Source organism: Microtus oregoni, unplaced genomic scaffold (assembly GCF_018167655.1).
Source record: "Microtus oregoni isolate MIOR12 unplaced genomic scaffold, Mior012 000000F_ref0000247, whole genome shotgun sequence".
NCBI lineage: Eukaryota > Metazoa > Chordata > Mammalia > Rodentia > Cricetidae > Microtus > Microtus oregoni.
Window position 1 is genome coordinate 64491635 of NW_024543059.1, and position 19385 is coordinate 64511019.

At 40.9% G+C, this 19385-nt stretch overlaps 1 protein-coding gene across 1 annotated transcript in view; it reads right to left on the reverse strand.

Moving 5' to 3' along the window:
* Positions 1–19385, reverse strand: part of Unc5c (unc-5 netrin receptor C) — a 329934-nt gene that overhangs the window by 19320 nt on the left and 291229 nt on the right. The window contains exons 11-12 of the mRNA XM_041653981.1: positions 12180–12348; positions 9768–10001 (exon numbers count right to left, since the gene is read on the reverse strand). Of these exons, the coding sequence (XP_041509915.1) occupies positions 9768–10001; positions 12180–12348 (403 nt within the window). The remainder of the gene's footprint in view (positions 1–9767; positions 10002–12179; positions 12349–19385) is intronic.

A 19385-nucleotide genomic window follows, 5' to 3' on the forward strand; every position in this document is an offset into this window, starting at 1 on the left:
CCAGACCCTGGAGAGATAGACAGACAAACAGAGAGAGAGACAGAGACAGTGACAGAGACAGAGAGAATGAACTAAAGCACTAAAGTACAAATAAAAGATATTTTAATAAGTAGAAGAACTCTTTGGCAACAAAAATCATGTCAATTCACTTATGAGGCAAAATGACTAGTCATGCTCAGTGGCTAGCCCCTGTGAGCTTTTGTGTCACAAGACTCAAGGGGTCAACCTGTAGGGTAGACTAACCAGACTTTGTTTTCATATTGTTAGTCACCAGTGCTCTGAGATACGCGTTCACCATTTCTACTTAAAAATACACTGTGACTTTTGCTTAACAAAGTTGGTTTTCTAGACTTTTTTCTGCATGAACTCATCCTGTTCTGTATATATGTGATGAGGATACCAGGATGAAGTAAAAGTACTAGACACGCTCCTCAATGAAACATGACTTTACAGCTAGACTTCTTAGAGATAGTCACCTAGCATCACGTGTGAGTTTTGTCAGGAAGGGTGTGACTTGGCCCACAGCTTCTGTTCTGTGTGGTATAGAGACAATGTGAACCTTCAACCAGGCTGAAATGAGTTCCATTCTAAAACAATGTCTTGACAGACTTTTTTTGTCATAAAGGGTAGGTTATTTCATACACCTTAATGGTGACTAAGAACCAAATATACTGAAGGTCAAAAGATTTAGGGAGATTTGACAAAATATCGTGACCTTGGAAAGAAATGTCATAATAAACTTTAGGATCATCTAGGATGTTTGTACTTAGAAATATAAAGGTCACTTTTCCTTTGTTGAGGTTGTCTTTCCTATTAGTGAATACTTTCACTTCCATAGCAGGTGAGAGTTCTGGGTGAACTTTCCAGATATCCTGATAAATTATCCCTGCCTCTTACCTTGAAAAGAATCTCAAGAGTGACTCCAGAGTGATTGACAACAGATCTTTATTCCATATTTCCATGAGAACATACATGTCTACACACACACACGAATCCTAGAGTGTGGTCACCAGGAACTGTTCCTGGGATCTGAGCAACTCATTGGTGTAGCAACTGCTTCCAGCAGAGATGTGAATGAGGACCGAATTGATTCTAGTAGCCTATGAAAGGCTGCAGCTAAGGCAGCTACAGGGGATTCCACTGTAGAAACAAGCAGCTTCCACAGTAAACAATTAAACCAGGGCATTATCCATGCCGAGCCATTAGCCTGGGCCACTTTAAAGGCATAATAAATCCAAGCTCTTTTAAAGGTCTATGTAGAAAAATAAAGCAGCTCTGGTCTGTGCTCGCTGCTCTCACAAGCTCCCAGAGAGTAAGAGAAAGAGGGAAGTGGAGGCGTACCTGAGAGTCCATGACTATTATGTTATTTCTCTACCACCAGAAATTCCCACTCTTGAGGATTGTTAAGTCATGCCAGATTTGCCACCCATGTGCTCCCTGCTCTCCTTTCCTCCTCCTGGTCCTTCCAAACATTGGCAAGCCTCCCTCCAGGGAAAGGCTCACAATTAGGCTTCCCGATTAAATTTTAGTTTCTTATAGTTGAGAGAACACTGAAGAGAGGGCAGGAAGGAGATAAAACCACCACTTTGCTTCACTTGTCTGGTTTCATTCTTGGTATTGTTTCTGGACTTAAAATTCTGTGTGTTCTATTCCCAGTAGAAACACAGAGACAGAATGGACTCCTTCTATTTCTGCCAAGGAGCTGGAATCAGTACCAGAGTCAGAAGCAGGCGGAGGGAGCTACTCTGAAGGCCCAAAGGAGTCCCAAAAATACAGAGGCCAAAGCAACCAGCCCTGCCCTCCAGAAGTTTGTGCTTGCCTTAGCTTATGGAACTAGGGGCCTTCATTTTTACTCTGTCCATGGTGCTGAGCCAGCAGGGTCGTGCTAGGGAATCCCCTCAACTCCAATATTGAGACCAACCTGGCAGGTGTTCAGCACGCCATGCACATTAAACCTCAGATCACCCTTCAGTGATTGTACTGTATGTACAAAGAGTCACATCTGCTGTCAGATGTAGTGAGACCAGCCCTGTTTTTATCCAGTCTTTATTCCTATGATGAAACCTGCCCTGGTCATTTGGGAATGGGAAGTTTCTCTCTGTCACTGTGGCTGTCACCGCTGCCCCAGTCACAGCAGTGTGCCTATACTCTACTATAGCAGGGGCCAAAAAGAACAGCCGTCCTCCTCTCCTGTTCCCTGCCAGCTCTCCAGCAGGCGACTCACTGTCCTGTGCCTGCTGTCTCCGCCTCTGGCCTTCAGGCCTTGGGCTGCTGAGCTGGGCAATGGAGAACAGCTGACTCACAGCTAGCCTTTTCCACCTGCTCAGGTCAATGTCACCTCATGCTGTGATTTTCCCTTCCTGTATTCACACTGGGGTGCTCTGCCCTGCCCCCAAGTCTGTCTGCCTGCCTTCATCCTTAATAATAATAAGGCTAAATGCCAGTGACCATGTGCAAATATTCCCCGTCAAGCCCCTTCGTTTCCTGGGCTCTGCCTGCTGTTCCAGCAGCTGCTGCTGCCACAGATGCTTGGGCCAAGCTGCCACTTTCAGCCTGCCTGGTCAAGGAAGTTTGCGATGATTTCAAAGCAGTGTGCCAAAGGGTCCTACTCAACAGAGTGCCCATGCCACTTGTCTTCCCTGGGCGTACTTCTAGTGAAAGTAGGATGTCTCAGATAGTATTATGGAGCAGGGACTTTTAGATCACTCTAGTACTTGTGAGTTCCTCTTGAACTTATGTTTAACCTTCAGCATGTATTATTCAAATTCCATCTGAGTATTCCATAAGCAATTACCATGATTTTAGGACAATACAAACTTACTGTCTTGTGCTGTATAGGCCATCAGCCCAAGACAGCACATACATATCTGCAGTTAAGGTTCATGAGGGCATCCTTTCCTTCTGGAGACTTTCAGAGAGGGGAAATTAAGCTCCTTCTCCTTTCCCAGCCTTTCCAGGCTGCTTACCTTGCTTATCCTCTCATGATTCCCTTCCTCTGTCTTCAAATCCAACAATGGAATATATGTCCTATCTTCCTTTCATGATTATAAGACATACTGACCACAGGTTAGAAACAGTCTTTACTTTACAAAACACTTGTCATTATTTTATTCCCGCTACATCAAGGGGGGGGGGGCTTTACATATCAGATCAAAGTCCCTGTGCTGTGGAAGATATTTTATCCATTGCCATGTTCAGAATAGCAATGTTTAGATATCTTCAAAGAATCTTTATTATACTTAGCAAAAGTTCTTTCCTCCTCTACGTGCCCTACAAAAGTAAATTCATCAAGTAGTCTGTTAGTAGTATAGGATAGGGCTAATACAAGTTTCATGAGAAGATGGTAACGAGAAGATACCATATAAAGATCCCTGTGACAACATCTGACCAGCTGAATTGCCACCCAAAAACTGTTCTGAAACTAGACTAACATTAAATTTAACGTCTTTGGTGATTTATCGCCTTCCAAATGTGGCAATAGTTTCAATGCCCTTGTAGTGATAATAGGATTCAGTCTTTATTTTGTGCCAGATTTAATAACTTTGTCCTTGAATCTTCCAGGGGTCCTGGAGGTAGACACAATCATTGGAACCTTTAGCACATTTTCTTGGTTTTATCTGGCAGATGAGTCATATGCATAGATACATTAGTGTCAGAAAAAAAGGACCCTGAGAGTCTAATACCCAGGTCAGGTTAGTTTTGAGGTCACCTGCTGCTTCCCTATAGGAAGCAGCAGATGGATAATAGTGGGGATGGCAACAGGTGGCAAGATGAAAATAAAGCCACCGATTGTGTGTAACAGGTTGCCTAGCAAGCACAGTGCGGGAGGTGCTACATCCTTAACAACCGAGATTCATCCAAACCATTTCATCATTTCATTTTCTCTACTTTTCAGTGTTTCACTCCTCTCTCTCTCTCTCTCTCTCTCTCTCTCTCTCTCTCTCTCTCTCTCTCTCGTTACCGTACTCTCCTGGAGCCTACATTAGGGTATTTGAGAACTAGATGAATCCAAGGAAGAGTTTTTTCTCTGTGCCCAGGCACCCCATAGGGAAACCAGATTGTGGTAATGTACATTATTTGGCCTGGATCACAAATACATCTGTCAGAAACTCGGTAAACATCACACACTATACAGAGCGAATGCAAACAACCCCTTTGGAGTTTTAGATGTCTGCATGTATTGAGAGACTTTATTATGAGAAGATGTCTCTGATAATGGAGCAGAAATTATGTAGTTCTGCATAGATGTATTTTTCTCTCTGGATGTTTTTTAAACTTACTCCAAACACAGCCTTGTTCTCTGTTAATTTCTTGTCTATTTACACTAGGATTTAAGTCTTTGCAAATAATGAAAAGAAAATATCAGTTTTATTACTTTAATCACCCAAGGAAGAGGAGAGAAAAAGAAACTCACTGATAATCCAAACACCATCTTTTCAATATGCTTGACCTCTCTATTTGAGTTTATTCCACACTATCCTCACAGTTTTCAGCATCTTTATCTCCTTGTGTAAACTCAGCCTCAGCTTTGCTCCCACTGGTCCTTCATGCCTGTGCACAGGGAGAAACCCTTCTGAAAAGCATATAAAAGATTCCTGCTGTCTCCCATCGGCCTTGACTTCTACCCCAGCAGTCACTGCTGGCATGCTGATTCTACATCAGTGCTTTCAAATTACTAAGTGCAGCTTTTAAGTTTAAGGTGACCATTTTTTTCTTCAGGGCTTAACAAAATCCAGGAAGATTGTTACAAAAATTGCCCAACTCAAAGAGGAAGGAGGAAAGATGACGAAATGCACTGGAGTTTCTTGAGCCCGGCTCATAGGGAGGACTCCTTTTCTTAATCTAGCCATACACATAATAATACAATGATATTTAAAAATATAACTTTTTAACATAGTTATAGGTGATAAAAAGCAATAATTAATATTATTTGTATATTCAGGACACCATCTTCCCTAATAACTTACAAGGACTATGTAGTAGTGTCTATTAAAAATGAATACTTCTCTGAATCTCCCCCACAGTCTCATGCTTCTGTTTTCCACAGTTCAGAAAGACTCCCTACATCCAGCTCTAACTTTATGAAAATGTCAAGCCCTTGCAGACACAACACTGAGCTCCCAGTGTTACTGGTAAGGAGTTAACTTAAAGCATAAGCCTCTAAGCAGACCTCCTCCTTCTGGGGCCCTGGTTTAGTGATAAGAGATTGTATCAAAGATATGCATAAAGGCATGGTTAATGGTGTATCCATGGAGAGGAGATCACTGTTAGGCATAAAGATGGCTGTGATGTGATCAGGAGCTTTGGGGAACATAGAAGAACATAGACAGTTCCAAACAATTGTCATGTGAAATACAATGCATCAGGAAGAGACCAATAAGAGGACAAGGGATGCAGGGCAGGCATCGTTTAAATTAGTTATTTAGGGATTGTAATGGGCCTCATTGGAAATGAGCCTGAACAAAAAGAAGAAAATCTGTCAATTTGTGGGCACAGTTCTCCATGGGAATTGGTGCAGCCAAGTACAACTGAATGTGGGACTATGTTTGAGATGATTTCTCTCTGGATATGGATAAATGCAGAAGAGGATTTTTGGATCAGGAAACCAGGGAAGGTTGAGGAAGCTTTTCTAAGAACAAGTGGCAGCTTCATTGTGGATGGAGATGGAAACTCATGAGGCTTTATCCATTACACTGGGAGACAGGTTCAGATTGGAGATCCTGCCAAAAATGAAGATTTGCAGAGAGCGAAGATGTGCACATCTGCATGGACGGATGAGTGAGTGATGGGAGTGGATAGAAAGACTAAAAAAAATATATCCAGAACAATTCTGGGAATAACATTGAGTTTGAGAGAATTTGGAGTAAAATAGGTTGAAAGTAAGATCATAAGACAGGTCCTGCTGGGGTTGGTCTGAACAATGGTCTACACTTAAGGAAATGCAGTGGGTAATAAACAGAATGAGAAAAATCCAGCCCGCAAGTATAGAGATGTCCCAGAGTAGCTATGTGTCCCAGTGTAAGAATGAGTAGAGTTTTGTTTTGTTTTTTCTTCTGTCTTGGGGTGAATTAAAAGAAGGGAGGTTCCCTACAGACATTGGAATGGATGAAGAGCTATCTGGAAGGCTCAGTAGTGGCAGAGATGAGTAGGAAAGCGATGCGAGAAAAGTGGATTTGGGGATGCAAGATGTTTGTTAGTAATGGAATCATTTCCACAAAAAGATGTGTGAATATGTTTAAGATAATAGTCCTTAAAACTGACTGAAAAACATGCAGGCAACATCAAGATATAACTCCAATAGCAGCCAATGTAGATGATAGCCTTTGTAGAAAAACCCTTGAACAAGTCTCCAAAACCCCCATGGATTTTTACATGCACTGTGATAAATGAATTACTAAATGAGGAAGAGATTGAGAAAGAAAAGGCAAGGAAGAGAGAAGGAAGGACTGGGGAGAATAAGTCTAAAGAGTTTGGAAATGCAAAAACTACAGGACTAGCAAAGAAATGGCAGACCAGCAATGAGAAATAGCAGGGGGTATGCCAAGAAGGAGGACCTTTAATACTAGAGGGCCCTTTTGAGCTAATCAGCCTCCAGGTTCCAATTCAAGTATGAGTAAGGCAGTGCAGACATGGCTGAACTAATTGTCTCTTCAGAGTGTTGGATAGACCATTTACTTATTACTAGGATTTTGGTATTCCTGCATTATTAAAAGGCCAAGAGGTGCAAGAATGTCTCATCCATTATTCACACTTCTTTCCAGCTAAGTGCTGGATCCCCAGATGCTGAGAATTTACAAATGTCTGTCTGGAAAGCATTGACCATGATATACACTGCACTTGGGTTGTTTTCACTCCTGAAAGCAATCTGCTGGTCTTTCTTTTCATTGACCGTTTCCATCCCTGTTCTATAATTAGCAAACTCCAATGTAGGTTTTGCAAAGTATTACATTTTTGCATAGATCTTTGTGTGTCTATCAGGAAGACAGTTCAGGAGATCCCGAGCAATGCTATGTCAGAATATAAATTATGTGCATAAAGCATTTCAGGTACCATTAATATCTTTGACTGTGCACTTCTTGCAGTAATATTTCAAGGAACTGTTCAGAAGATCCGCCTTAATCAGACCCCATGACTCTCCAACAAATACAGTTTTTCCTGAGAAGAATTTAAACCCAGCACAATTTGCATTCTGATAGCGCCTTAGAAACATCACACAAATCAGCAAGGAGCATAAAAGAAACAACCTGAAGCCTTACACAAAGCTATATTCACATCACTTAGTTCCACAACCAGAAAATTCAACAAATTGGATCATTAAGAATATATATAATGACCAACAAAGTCCCCCTTCTTCCTGCACACCTTGTTGGTCACATCTACCACAAGGACTGCACAGTTGGGTATGGCTGCTTACTTCTAACCAAGTACCTTACCATCATCTTTTGAGATTGCTTCCCAGAAGCCCTGACCCGTAACCTCCAGTTTTCACAATCATGAATTATTCTCTTGACAGAAATCACAGAGAAAAACACCTTGAAAGGCAGGAAATGTTCTTCCCTTGGCTTCCTTGGCTCTTTGCTTTCTCATTTTCTTCCTCAGCCACTCTGATTGTCTTTGGCTGCCCTTCCTGCTAGCACATCATGGCAGCCTTGATTTCTGTCTGGCTCTTTAGTCATTAGTTCCATAGATCAACTATAGCTAACTTCCCACACTTGAAGCTTGCTTCTCTATACCATTGTTGTGTGACCTAGAGCCACTTAAACTTCACTGAGCTTTGGAGTCCTCATCTGTCAAGTAGAAATAGTGAGACCTTATGGAGTTATTGTAAAGATTGAATGATTTAATAGAATATGTAGAGTTTTGCCTGGTAGATAGAAGTACTCAGTAATACTCATTATTTTTATTTTTCCACTGTTCTCGTTGGATATTTTCCTTTCTAACCTTGGTTGAAAATTATCAATGTGACATCATTGATGCCTGAATCTCTACATTGGGATCTGTTGTCTGTTTAGAAAATAAAACTCTACATAATTTTGGTGTACCATATGTTGTCAAAGAATGAGATAAATACTGAATAATCTGATAAATGTTGACTTTTGAGCATATTTTGAAGTTGATTTTATAGGATGGAATGGAATTCCAATGTAATAATAGATACCAAAAGCTAAGAAGGGTTAAAGGTGAGAGGGGGAGAAAGGTTGAGAGAGATAAAACCACATACATACATACATTTAATTGTTCATTGCATATTTTTTGATGACAGATTTATACCCCGAACTCAGTAGTCCATAAGAAAAAGCATTATTGCCTGCAAATTTTTGCATCATCCAAAATTAGTTGTTGATCATCCTAATCCACATAGTCAGAATTTTAAGAGATCATACCGCTGGAAGGTAACTTGATGATGAGGGCAGGAATCTTCTAAATGAAACAAATGCCATTACAGATGAGAGCTCACAGACCTTTCCAGCCATCATCTACTACATGAAGACAGAGCAAGAGAACAGTTGTCTGAAACCTTGAAGGAGTCCTTATCAAAACACAACCATGCTGACAAACTTACATTCGCCTTCCCACCTCCAGCACGGTGAGGAAAAATGTCTACGTTTAGGTCACCTAATCCATAGTATCCATCATAGTAGCCTGAATTGACAAAAGTAACAAAGTCCCTTACCCTAGGCTTTGCCATTGTCAGAGACAGAAGTTCTATTCTACTACATGAGTGGTAGTCACCATGCAACTTGCTCAGGAATTTGTATCCCTGCTTCCATTCTCTTACTCCTCTGGCACCACCAAAGCTCTGCCACAATTTCCTTAATAACTTGAGTTGTCCACTGAAGTCAGAGTCAAGGGTCTAATGCATATTTCCAATCACGTTCTGTTTAACACCATAGACTCCCTCTGTCAGCTAAGATCTATCTTCTTGGCTTACTGGCAAAATACATCTGCATAAAGGCGTCAATTGCTATTCACTTTTGTGTGCCTGCACCCTGTTCCCTGTATCTAAACATCTTGAATGTTTTTCCCTATCAGTGCTGCTTAAAACCTTACCTTTCATAATGACAGGTCTCAAATGTTAGCTCTTGTTCAGATTTCCTTCAAATACTATGTAGGTTGCCTCCCTGAGCTCTCACAGGATGTATCAGCTGTGACGTACATCAGGTTCTGGCTTATCTCCTCAGCCCTGGCATACTTTTTATCTTCCTCTTTCTAGATCATAACTTCTTCAAAGGCACTTATTATATCCCTTGAAGCTTCAAATGGGATAAAACGAATGGCAATAATCACACCAGGAATTAAGCACATTTATTCTGCAAAGCAGCAGCCTGTTGTCAAATGCTAACCCTCTCCCTCACAGCCCTCGTAAAAAGAATGGGAAAGCATATAAATGAAGTAGCACACAAGAGGAACATACAGCGTGAGCAATTATGCCAATTTCTTTTATAGGAAGAACGCAGCTGAGATAAACATGGAACCAAATTATTTACCATCCACGGCTTTCGTTGCCAAATTCGTCTACATTTTTCATTAAAAGAGCTCAAGTCAGGTAAACAAAAGTAGCCCTTGGGAGGAATCAGCACAGAGAAAACAGCTTATCTATCAGCATGGCCACTGAAATATATCTGTTTGTTGTAACTGCTTCCTCTGGGACCCATTGCTCGTATTCACACACCTGCCCAGAGTCATCTCCAGGTGTGTAAGGTTACTTCAAAACCTTAGCTTCTAGGTGAGGGTGAAGAGGACAGGTGAGGTGGGGAGACACTTACCTTTAGGGCATCCTGTGTGTCATCCAGGCAGTAAACTCTAATGCTGTACTCCAGGGAAGAACAGCAGAGGGGGCCAAAGATGGCCAGTTTCAGGCGCTTGGCTGCTGCTTTGGTGGTGGACTGCCCAACCAGGGCATAGGTGCTGAGGTTCTCTGTGAGGATGTGGCAAGCCTCTGCATCCAGCTGAATGTAACAGGGAGTTGTGAAGTTTTCCTCTCCCACCACCACCACATCCTGGGAATGAGAGGGAAGGGAACATGATTAAGCTCCCATGGACATGTGCAAGCCACTATGGATGGTGGTTGATAAAGCAGGAGTCTGCTCCTGAGTTCTGGTTTGTCTTTCTCAACTCTGTGGTACCTGTTTTCATCCTCCATCACCAGCACTCTTTCATTGTCTAGATACTGATGTGATTATTTGCATAAGTGTCCTGGTATCTACGTGAAAATCCAAAAGACAATAGCAAATTATCCCTTTGAGTTCAGTGTACTCAGGTTTACTAACTGCTTCTGAGATTTTGTTATTTTAATCTTTCAATATCTTATTTAATTGAAAAGTACAAAGTATTGAGGTGCCTCTATAGGATATCAACTTTTTGCAATAATCCAATTAAGACATTATATAACATCATTATACTTTCTCTTTTGAAACTCAGACTACAGTTAATTTTTCAGAATAGTATACTTTTCCCTTAGTAATGTCAGCTCTCAGGTTCTCCACAAGGGTAGCTTTAAGAAGCACTTACTGCCTTCTACATTCTTCTCTGCTGTTTTTCTCATGAAATCATTAAACAGTTCATTACTGTAGACTAAAAAAAAATACTTTACAAGAAATAAGTGGAAGTGGTGATTTTTGTAAAAAATAATTGCCAATTCAACCCTTTTTTTTGATTTATTCAAATGGCTTAAGTTATATACTAACAAAGAGAGAGGGTCAGGTCATTAAGCCAAGGATCAACATTTCACATGCTCCCGTGGCAGTGGGCGGGGTGGAAGGTGATAAGAAGTGCTGGGGACTGGGCAAGTAGAGTATGTGGCTGGGTTAAGAGTGCAGTGGCCTCTGAGCTTAGCCAATGGGATGGCAAGCCCAGGGCCATCTGAGTCATGATTTACCACAGACAAGTACACATTCTGATTTTATATATTCTCCCTACTTTAAAGTAATTCAGACTGAGAAGAAAATTTCATGAGTGGGAAATAAAATACGTGCATGAATGCAATTCAGTTTGGGAATAAGCCCCGCCTCCCGAGCTTTTTACTGTATCCCACTGCATCTGACTTATGGCAAGTGCCAATTACCAAAAAAAGTGAGAGAATAAAACTTAGTCTCTAGGTCTGGATAAAGACATGAATGGAACAGTCACCTCAGGTGACAGCTTCTTGGTTTGAACTTATGACATCATCTGAGATGTTATGAGCTGTATTTTAACAACATCAATGAGTTAATATTTCAAAGTGTATTTACAGGAATCTTACACTGATAAGAAAAGCAGCTCAAGGCCTCTAAGTTTATTCTAGGCTCCAGGACACTGGACAAAGAAGGACTTAGGAGGAATGACTCAGAAAGCCTGAAAGGTATGGCCAGCAGTGGGAACTATGGCCCAAGCCTGCTTTTTAAGGATTTATATGAGAATGTTCTTTGTACTATTCTGGACTCTTGAGTTCATTGCTCTATCATTGTTAGCATCATTCAACCCCAGAAATGGAAAAGGCATTAAGCAGAGTATCGTGCAAGTACCTAAGATAGGATTTTAGATATTTGTTTTGATAGTTTAAAGCTTAAATGAAATTAAAGTGAGGCCCACTTAAGTCTATTTAAAAGATAATCCCAAGCTCAACCCTAGACGCCAGGGGCTCTGATAAGGAATGATTCCCTTATATGGTCAATTGTAGTCAATGTTCATAGAAAGGAAAGATCTAGCTAATCCCAGAATATCGTGCTTCACTGCTAAATCAGTTTCCCTAAAATACTACAGCCTTAAACTTTCATGTGTATCTTTATAACTTTTTTTTGCTAAAAATACCAAAAGTAATTATATTGTAACTTCACATTTTGCATATGTAAATTTTATATAAATATACATTTATACTAACATTTACATATGTATTTGATAAAGATATTCTTGAGAGACAGATGCTAAGTGATCTAAGTTCTGATGATCCCCCACACCCTCCCCATCATGTGGTTCCTGTATTCCTAACAGCAAATTACCTGGGATGTCTGAGTATCCTTTTCCTGTGAGCTGATTTTGAACATCTTCCTTTTGCTCTTCAGTTAGAAGTTTCAGCCTTCTGTCTCTCGTTTTAAGTGTAAACCAAAAGGCTGTCATGCTTTACTTTAGAAATAAAGGTCTCCCAACATGCACCGATGATGGACATGGACAGCATGTGTCTCCCACAGATAATCACTTACCTCCCATTGTCCCTGCACTGCCTGGTTCTTGAGCTGGATCTTCCAGTCTTCAGTATTGGGGTCTGCACAGTGATGCAGAGTGAGGATGACAGGGCGGGTCAAAAGAGCTCCAGCAGGCCCACAGCTCACCACAGGGGTCAGTAGAGTCTGAGAGTCTTCCATGGGGGGCCTGCAGGGAGTGCAGAGAACCATACCTGTGACATTTCCATCGCATTACTGCCCTGTGAAGCCACTGAGATCTACAGTGGATAAACAGTTCAAATCACATCCTTATAACACTTGGGGGGGTGGGTGGGCAAGACAGAAATAAATGGAAGCCATGTTCTCTGTAGATTGGCTTTCATCTTGTAAGACTGGAGGTCTTTCTGACAGCAGGGCATTCGCCAGCATCTCTTTGATCCCAGTTCTCAGACATGAGGCTGCCTTGATAGTTTCCTCTGACTCTGTGCTTTGATACTTTAAGGATGGAATGAGAGAGAACAGGCTCCTTATGAAGTTACATAAGCAGCTTTTCTGATAACGCTCACCACTGGTCTCACAGTGTTTTAAATACTTTAGTGTTTTCAGGGCCTAACTTGAAAAATACTTCAAAAACTCGCTTCAGAATGAGGACACCCTAGAGCTAAACTTAGTCCAAATGACTTTCAGGCATAATTCAGGATAGTATAGCAGATTCATTCTTTCAAATGGGAGCAGAAAGAATATAAGATGGCATTTCTATAGCAAGTTAAAATGAGATCTCATCACTTATGTATTTCATATGCAAAAAATCTGGTCAAAAGGGACTCAAAGATACAAACTGTTTCTCTCTCCCTTCCTCTTTCCCTCCCTCCTTCCTTTTATAAACTCTTTCATTCTGTTTGATTTACATTACTAAACAACAAGCAAATGGACTAATTAGTCCAGGCTGCCAATTAGTGTGTGAGGAAGTCATTTCAATGTTCCTGAGGTTGCTCCTGTATCTCACAACTCGCAGTGACTGTTTTGCGATTAGACTAAAGGCATGTTTCCTAAGACTTCTCAAATTGGCTGGCAGAAGAGCATGGCTACAGGGGCCATGGGGCCCTGAAATTTTAGGAGGGTCTTCAAGCACCCCCTTCCCCAGAACAACGGCCTATGAAAACATGACTGACATGTGGTTCGTGCCTTAGACATATGCAAATTTATAATCCATGGTTACTAGATTATCATTCATTTGTTCTCAACTTACATTATAATCAATTAGAATGAACACAACCTGCCTTCTAGACAATTCTCTCCATATATCCTTGAGCTACTAACTAGCTCACTTTATATCATGTATTTGGACATTATTTTGATATGTTCTTCCTTATAGAACATTCTCAACTTTTCCAATGTTATCTAACAAGGAAAGATTCCACTTCTTTCCTTATGTTTCTTTCTTCAAGTTCATGAAGAAGTTTTCAGAGATTTGGTGTCTCATTATATTGGGCAGCCTGAAACTAACCTAAAACTTAAGTGTAGCTAATTTCTTTAACTGAGATTATATAGATATAGTCACACATCACAAATCATTGCATTGGATTATTCTCAGATTATTATCACATAAATATTAAGCTCTAGTTAAGAGGGGAGGATGGAGATAATATTATTAAAAATATCCTTCTGTAAAGTAGGTGATAAACACCACTATAAGCTAAGTTATTTGTTAAAGCTGAGCCCTCAAAGATTCTTAATGTAAGTGTTCTTAGGCTACATCAAGTCTATATAGTTTTGTGTTTGTTAGATGACTTTTGAACTTGTACATATTTATATTTTTATTTTGCTTTATTAGATTCAATATACAGTTCTTAATGCTATGTCATTTCTCCAAATATTGTTTATATCTCCCACACTCTCCTATCCATCATACAATGGATATGTTTGCTATTTTTGTGTTATTATCACTGGCAACATTGTAGCACAAGAATAAGACAAGGATAAGACCTTTCCAAGGTCACCACTTGAAGCTTTTTCTCTCATCAAACATCAATACCTTCGAGTTATTCAGCCCAACCAAATATAAATCCATTAAAATGTACATCTCAGTGACATCCTTCTGTCTTATTCATGTAGACATTTAAAAAGACATCTCAAATTCTTCCATAATTGCAGTGGCTACCTGAAATTGATTTGTCTCTTGTTGGTACCTCTAATTTATGTATTATTTATCACATCATCTAGAAGTTAGTAAATATCTATATCCTACCCTCACCTAATGCTAAATAAATAAACAGATAAATGAATGATGGCAGCTATTATTATTTTAACATTGTCAGAAGATAACTCTTCATATATTTATTATGATAATCGATGTGCTTAGCTGTTTTCAAGGATGCTTGTCTACAGTTGCCTTGGAAGATAAAGATGTCTAAATCTGCAGGAAATGACAGGTAGGACTGCCTCTCATCAAGAACAACTCATCTTCCCCTGTTTAGCGGTCCTTTACTAAACCTGTGTAGATATCACCTATCCTTCCTTGAAATACTCTGGGAACTTTAGCTCAGAACACTAACACAAAATTGATCATGGTCTAGAACATGCAATTGTGGTGACTGATGAAGTTTCTGACCTAAAAATTTGCGCCTTCTACCAGTACTGACACAACAATGACAGCTAACACTATAGCTCCTAAGCGAAGCCAAACATGAAAGCCTTCACAATTGCCAGTCATCACGATCTATAAAGCCTGCAGTTTGACTCTTCTTCTCAAGAATCTCTGACTCTCACTGCTTCCTCCTTCCCTTGAGGTTTACCAGGATCTCAAAGACTTCTGTCCTTTCCTTCTCTCCTCCCGTTTGAAAGGCTCAAATGAGCTTTTCTTACTTCCAGTGCTTTAATATCCTGCATAGCATGTTTCTGTTATTAAATCTATAGTAATCTATAGTTTTCTAGGCACCTGGGGGATATACTTATATTTAGAATCACAAGGTTTATGGCAGTCGCTTGAGACTTCAATACTATGCCCCCTACCACTTTGGTTTTCATTTTCTCGTAACATAGTTTGTCTCCTCTTTGTCTAATTTCCCCCCTTTACAACGTAGGTGAAACTTTGCTTTCATTTCGTCATGATTAATATTACACTATCTGCCTTTGGCAGTGACTTTATTGCTGCCTAATATCACTTTTCCTATGAGGAGAGGAATAAACCTGCAATGGTGAGGCTTTCCCGAGGCCTACACCTATCTTTTAGTTACAAGTGTACCTTGAAAGGTGAGCAGTAAAATTTACCAGGAGGGACCTCAAGTGGATCCATTTCAAGTGGCCATCATTGAAGAGCCGAGGTTTGAAAAAAATCTGTCAGCCTAGTCTCAGCAGCCTGTGCTTGGAGAAGGTAAGGAGGGGGCTTCCTCTCGCTGACCAGGAACATAAGGGAGAAGAGGAGAGCCCCTGCTGGGTTGAGCAACCGTCGTTTGGACACTGAACACACTGCTGGCATGCTCTATTGACGGGCACTGCTCTTGGGGGAGGGAAACCAAATGTGCAGTGGGGAGAGGAGGGGCTATGCATGTCAAAAGAATTTATTAACTCAGTGAGGTGCAAAAATGTAATGAATAGGAAAGTGATGAAGTCGAATTCATAATGGGATGAACAAAAAAGGAGTTAAGACTCTCATATGCTTCTGAGATGACGGAAGCAGTAGAAACAGAAGGCAGTGGCCAACTTATATGGAAGGGAAAACTTAGGTGAAAGTTAACTATATTAAACTAAAGGTCAGAAGTGTTTACATTTCTATAACCATACTTATATAAAGGGAAGGTATTGAAAAATATATGGAACTAAATAGTAGGAACTACATGTAGACCTCACCTATGACTTTGTAGAGAAGGGCTCCAATCTATTTATATCCTATGAGCCATCTGAGTTACTCAAGCAAACAGCCTGTACATCTTAACCGCAGATGACAGGGACATGCACACTGAACAAAAATGAGGCTCAGAAGCAGCAATTAAGTAGGACACCCAGCAAAATTCAATGATCAGAATTCATAAAGTGTTTCAAAAGCAAGCAAACAAAAATCTAACAAGGATCAAATCACATTAAGAACTGGACAGGTCTCCGTGCCCCTAGGACAAAGTTCATGAAGAGGAGAAGGTAGTTTTCTGGCACAGAAATTTGCTTTCAGCCTCCGTCGGCTGCCTGTCAGTGATAAGACTGCATTTACAGAACAGCATCATGGATAACTTTCACGTGAGCAAAGAATTAGCCGCCTAGGCACATTTGGAAGGTGAGGTGTTCTTGTGACCCTCTCCAGAGGAGGAATCCAGAGCTAACACACTTGCCTGAGGATCCAGGGCTAACGATTAGCACCATGAGATTGCACATGCAAATCATTTTGCTACTTTCACACCAGTGTGTATGGGGTTGCTTCCCACAAGTGTAGGGACTTTTGAAAAAGATCTGCCTCCATCAACCTCTGTGTGGACATAAGGTGCCCTCTGTGAATGCACGCCTTTCTGTTACTTCCTTTAGTGTGACAATCCCACCCGAGGCTCAGCTGCCTTCTAAAGCACACACCATCCCACATAATGGGCAAGTTGAAATATTTGCACTCCATGCTCCTGAGAGGGAATATCCAACTTGCTCTCATTCAAAAGCTCAATTGAGAAAACACACACACACACGTATGCATGTGCGGAAGCCACTCTGAAGGGCATGCCATTTTCCCAGACAGGAAGAGTCTATCTCTAGATTAAGTCAGAATGGCTAAACATTGTGCTCTGAGCTGAATCCTTATGGAATTATTTATCTGAGCATATACTCTGGGCCCTCACAATCTACTTCCCTTGAGGACTATTAAAACAAATAGTCTTTAAGCTCATTACTACTTTTATCTTAAGATCTTTGTGACTTAAAGTATATTCTTTATGAGGAAGCAGAGAGGAAGGAACCAGGCTCCACCTAGGAATATTGTTCATGTGGATCTTAAACCTTGGCGAAGTCTTTCTTTTCTTTTTTTTTTTTTAAATATTTATTTATTTATTATGTATACAATATTCTGTCTGTGTGTATGTCTGCAGGCCAGAAGAGGGCACTAGACCTCATTCCAGATGGTTGTGAGCCACCATGTGGTTGCCGGGAATTGAACTCAGGACCTTTGGAAGAGCAGGCAATGCTCTTAACCACTGAGCCATCTCTCCAGCCCCCGAAGTCTTTCTTTTCTTTTCTCCCCTTTTCTCCCTTCTCTTTTTGAGACAAAATCTTTCTGTAGACAGTGCTGGCCTTGAACTCTGGAATTTCCTGTCTCAGCCTTGCAAATGCTAGAGTTCTAGACATACCACTGCATCTGGCTACCTTTCCCCCTTGAAGCTATGAAATAGCCAATCCATTATCAACTCTCAGGAAGTATGCTTCATTGTGCCACTATTTGACATTCCTACTGCCCACCTGACTTTATACATCACTGTTGTTTCAAGGCCTCATTGCTATCGCACACCTTGGACTAGTTCTATAAGGGATTTTACCAATGGAAGAATGTTAAAGACCACCAATAACCTATAGCTAACAAACCCAATAGTTTTTAAAATGGTTCTCCCTTCTTATTTACATTTCAGCCACTGTCAATTACCTGCTTGATTTGGGAAACCTCTTTATCTATGGTTTTTAAAGTTCCCTTATATCATGGCTTATTTATCCTTACATATATATTCATGCTTTAGTTAAAAAAGTACTCAGTCTCCCCTGTGTCAGACACAAACGGTGTGCTCACCTTATCGCTTCATTACAAAATATCAAGAACTAGAATGTTTTCCACTACCCCCTACACCCCATTTCTTTTTACCTTGAAAATCCATCTCCTGCTAAGACTTCATTTCTGTATGTATGCCTTAGATCATATCCTGTTTACATCAGAGCACATTTCCTTCAGAAACCGAACTTCTCCCCTCTAGCCAGTGGCTGTTTCAGCCCTCCTTTGCTTACAATGCCCAGGCCTTGTGCCTTAAACACACCCTATGTATTTCTCTCCAACACCCTGGCCAGTTAAGAAGCACATTTTGCTCTGCAGTAACTTTCAGTCTTTTCTCCTCTGTCTTCGAGCCTGGCATACCCCATCCTCACCTCTCATCAGCCCAACCCAGACCAGAACCTTCATGAAGATGTACTGTTCCTTCTCTTCCGCACATCACATCACAAGTTACCACATCACTCTTTAAAAAGAAGTGCTAATCCCGTGTCCTTGAGCTGATCATAAACTTCCTGTCGCTCCCTACACTTTACAAATAGAAGCCTGTTCACTTTCACATTCAGGATCTATGAACGAATTGCTCCTTTTGGCTGGCTGATTGAAGGAACCACCAGGCCGGCATTGGATACAGAGAAAGGGGAAAACGTGACTTTCAGATCTCAAACCATTTTGTCCATAAGAATTGATTAATGATGATGCTTTGGTTACAATAAGATTTACTTACTTAAAAAAAAAAATTCCTTGATCGGGGGAGGGGGAGGGAAATGGGAAGCGGTTGCGGGGACAAGGCAGAAATCCTTAATAAATAAATAAATTTAAATAAATAAAAAAAAAAGAAAAAAAATTCCTTCTAGAAACAGGATGCAAGGGGCCACATTTCTATATAAGCCACACACATTGTATTCATGGGGGAATAGAAACTTTGTGTTCTCTCCAGAGCTCTAGGAAGTAGGAGAGGAAGATACCCCGGCCCTCGCAACGCCTCACCTTCTCTGGTCAGATGAGGCTTGTCCCATCCCTGGCCCATTTAGGCCACACATCTGCCAGTCTGTGCTTTGCAGAGGGCACATTCAGTAATGATAAGGCCCCATTTGTCACTTTCAGTCTGCCACATGTAATTAAGTTCACGCCTCCCTCTAGACAACTCACATCAGCAGATGACCAGCTGGGTACCATCCAGCTGGAAACACACCCAGTTCTGGATGCAATGAAAGGAGTCGGAGAAAAAGAAAAAGGGGAGAAAAATAATGCTCACAGTTCTTCCGCAAATGCCTTCAAGTGGCACTCATCTCCTGATTTCTTCACCCTGACTTCTCAGAAAAGTTTCCTCTGGGTTATGTGATGATGGGAAAGGTCTTCACTGAGCAAAGTGGACCCAAAGTGTAAGCTAATGAGAAGGCGGAGGGTGGTCTAAAGTGTACGCAGGAGGGATGTCATCTTGGAAAGCGAAGAGCTCTGGGGTCAGGATAACTTGGGTTGTACTTAGCCCTCCTCAATCACTAAGGAGACTTGACTTCCCA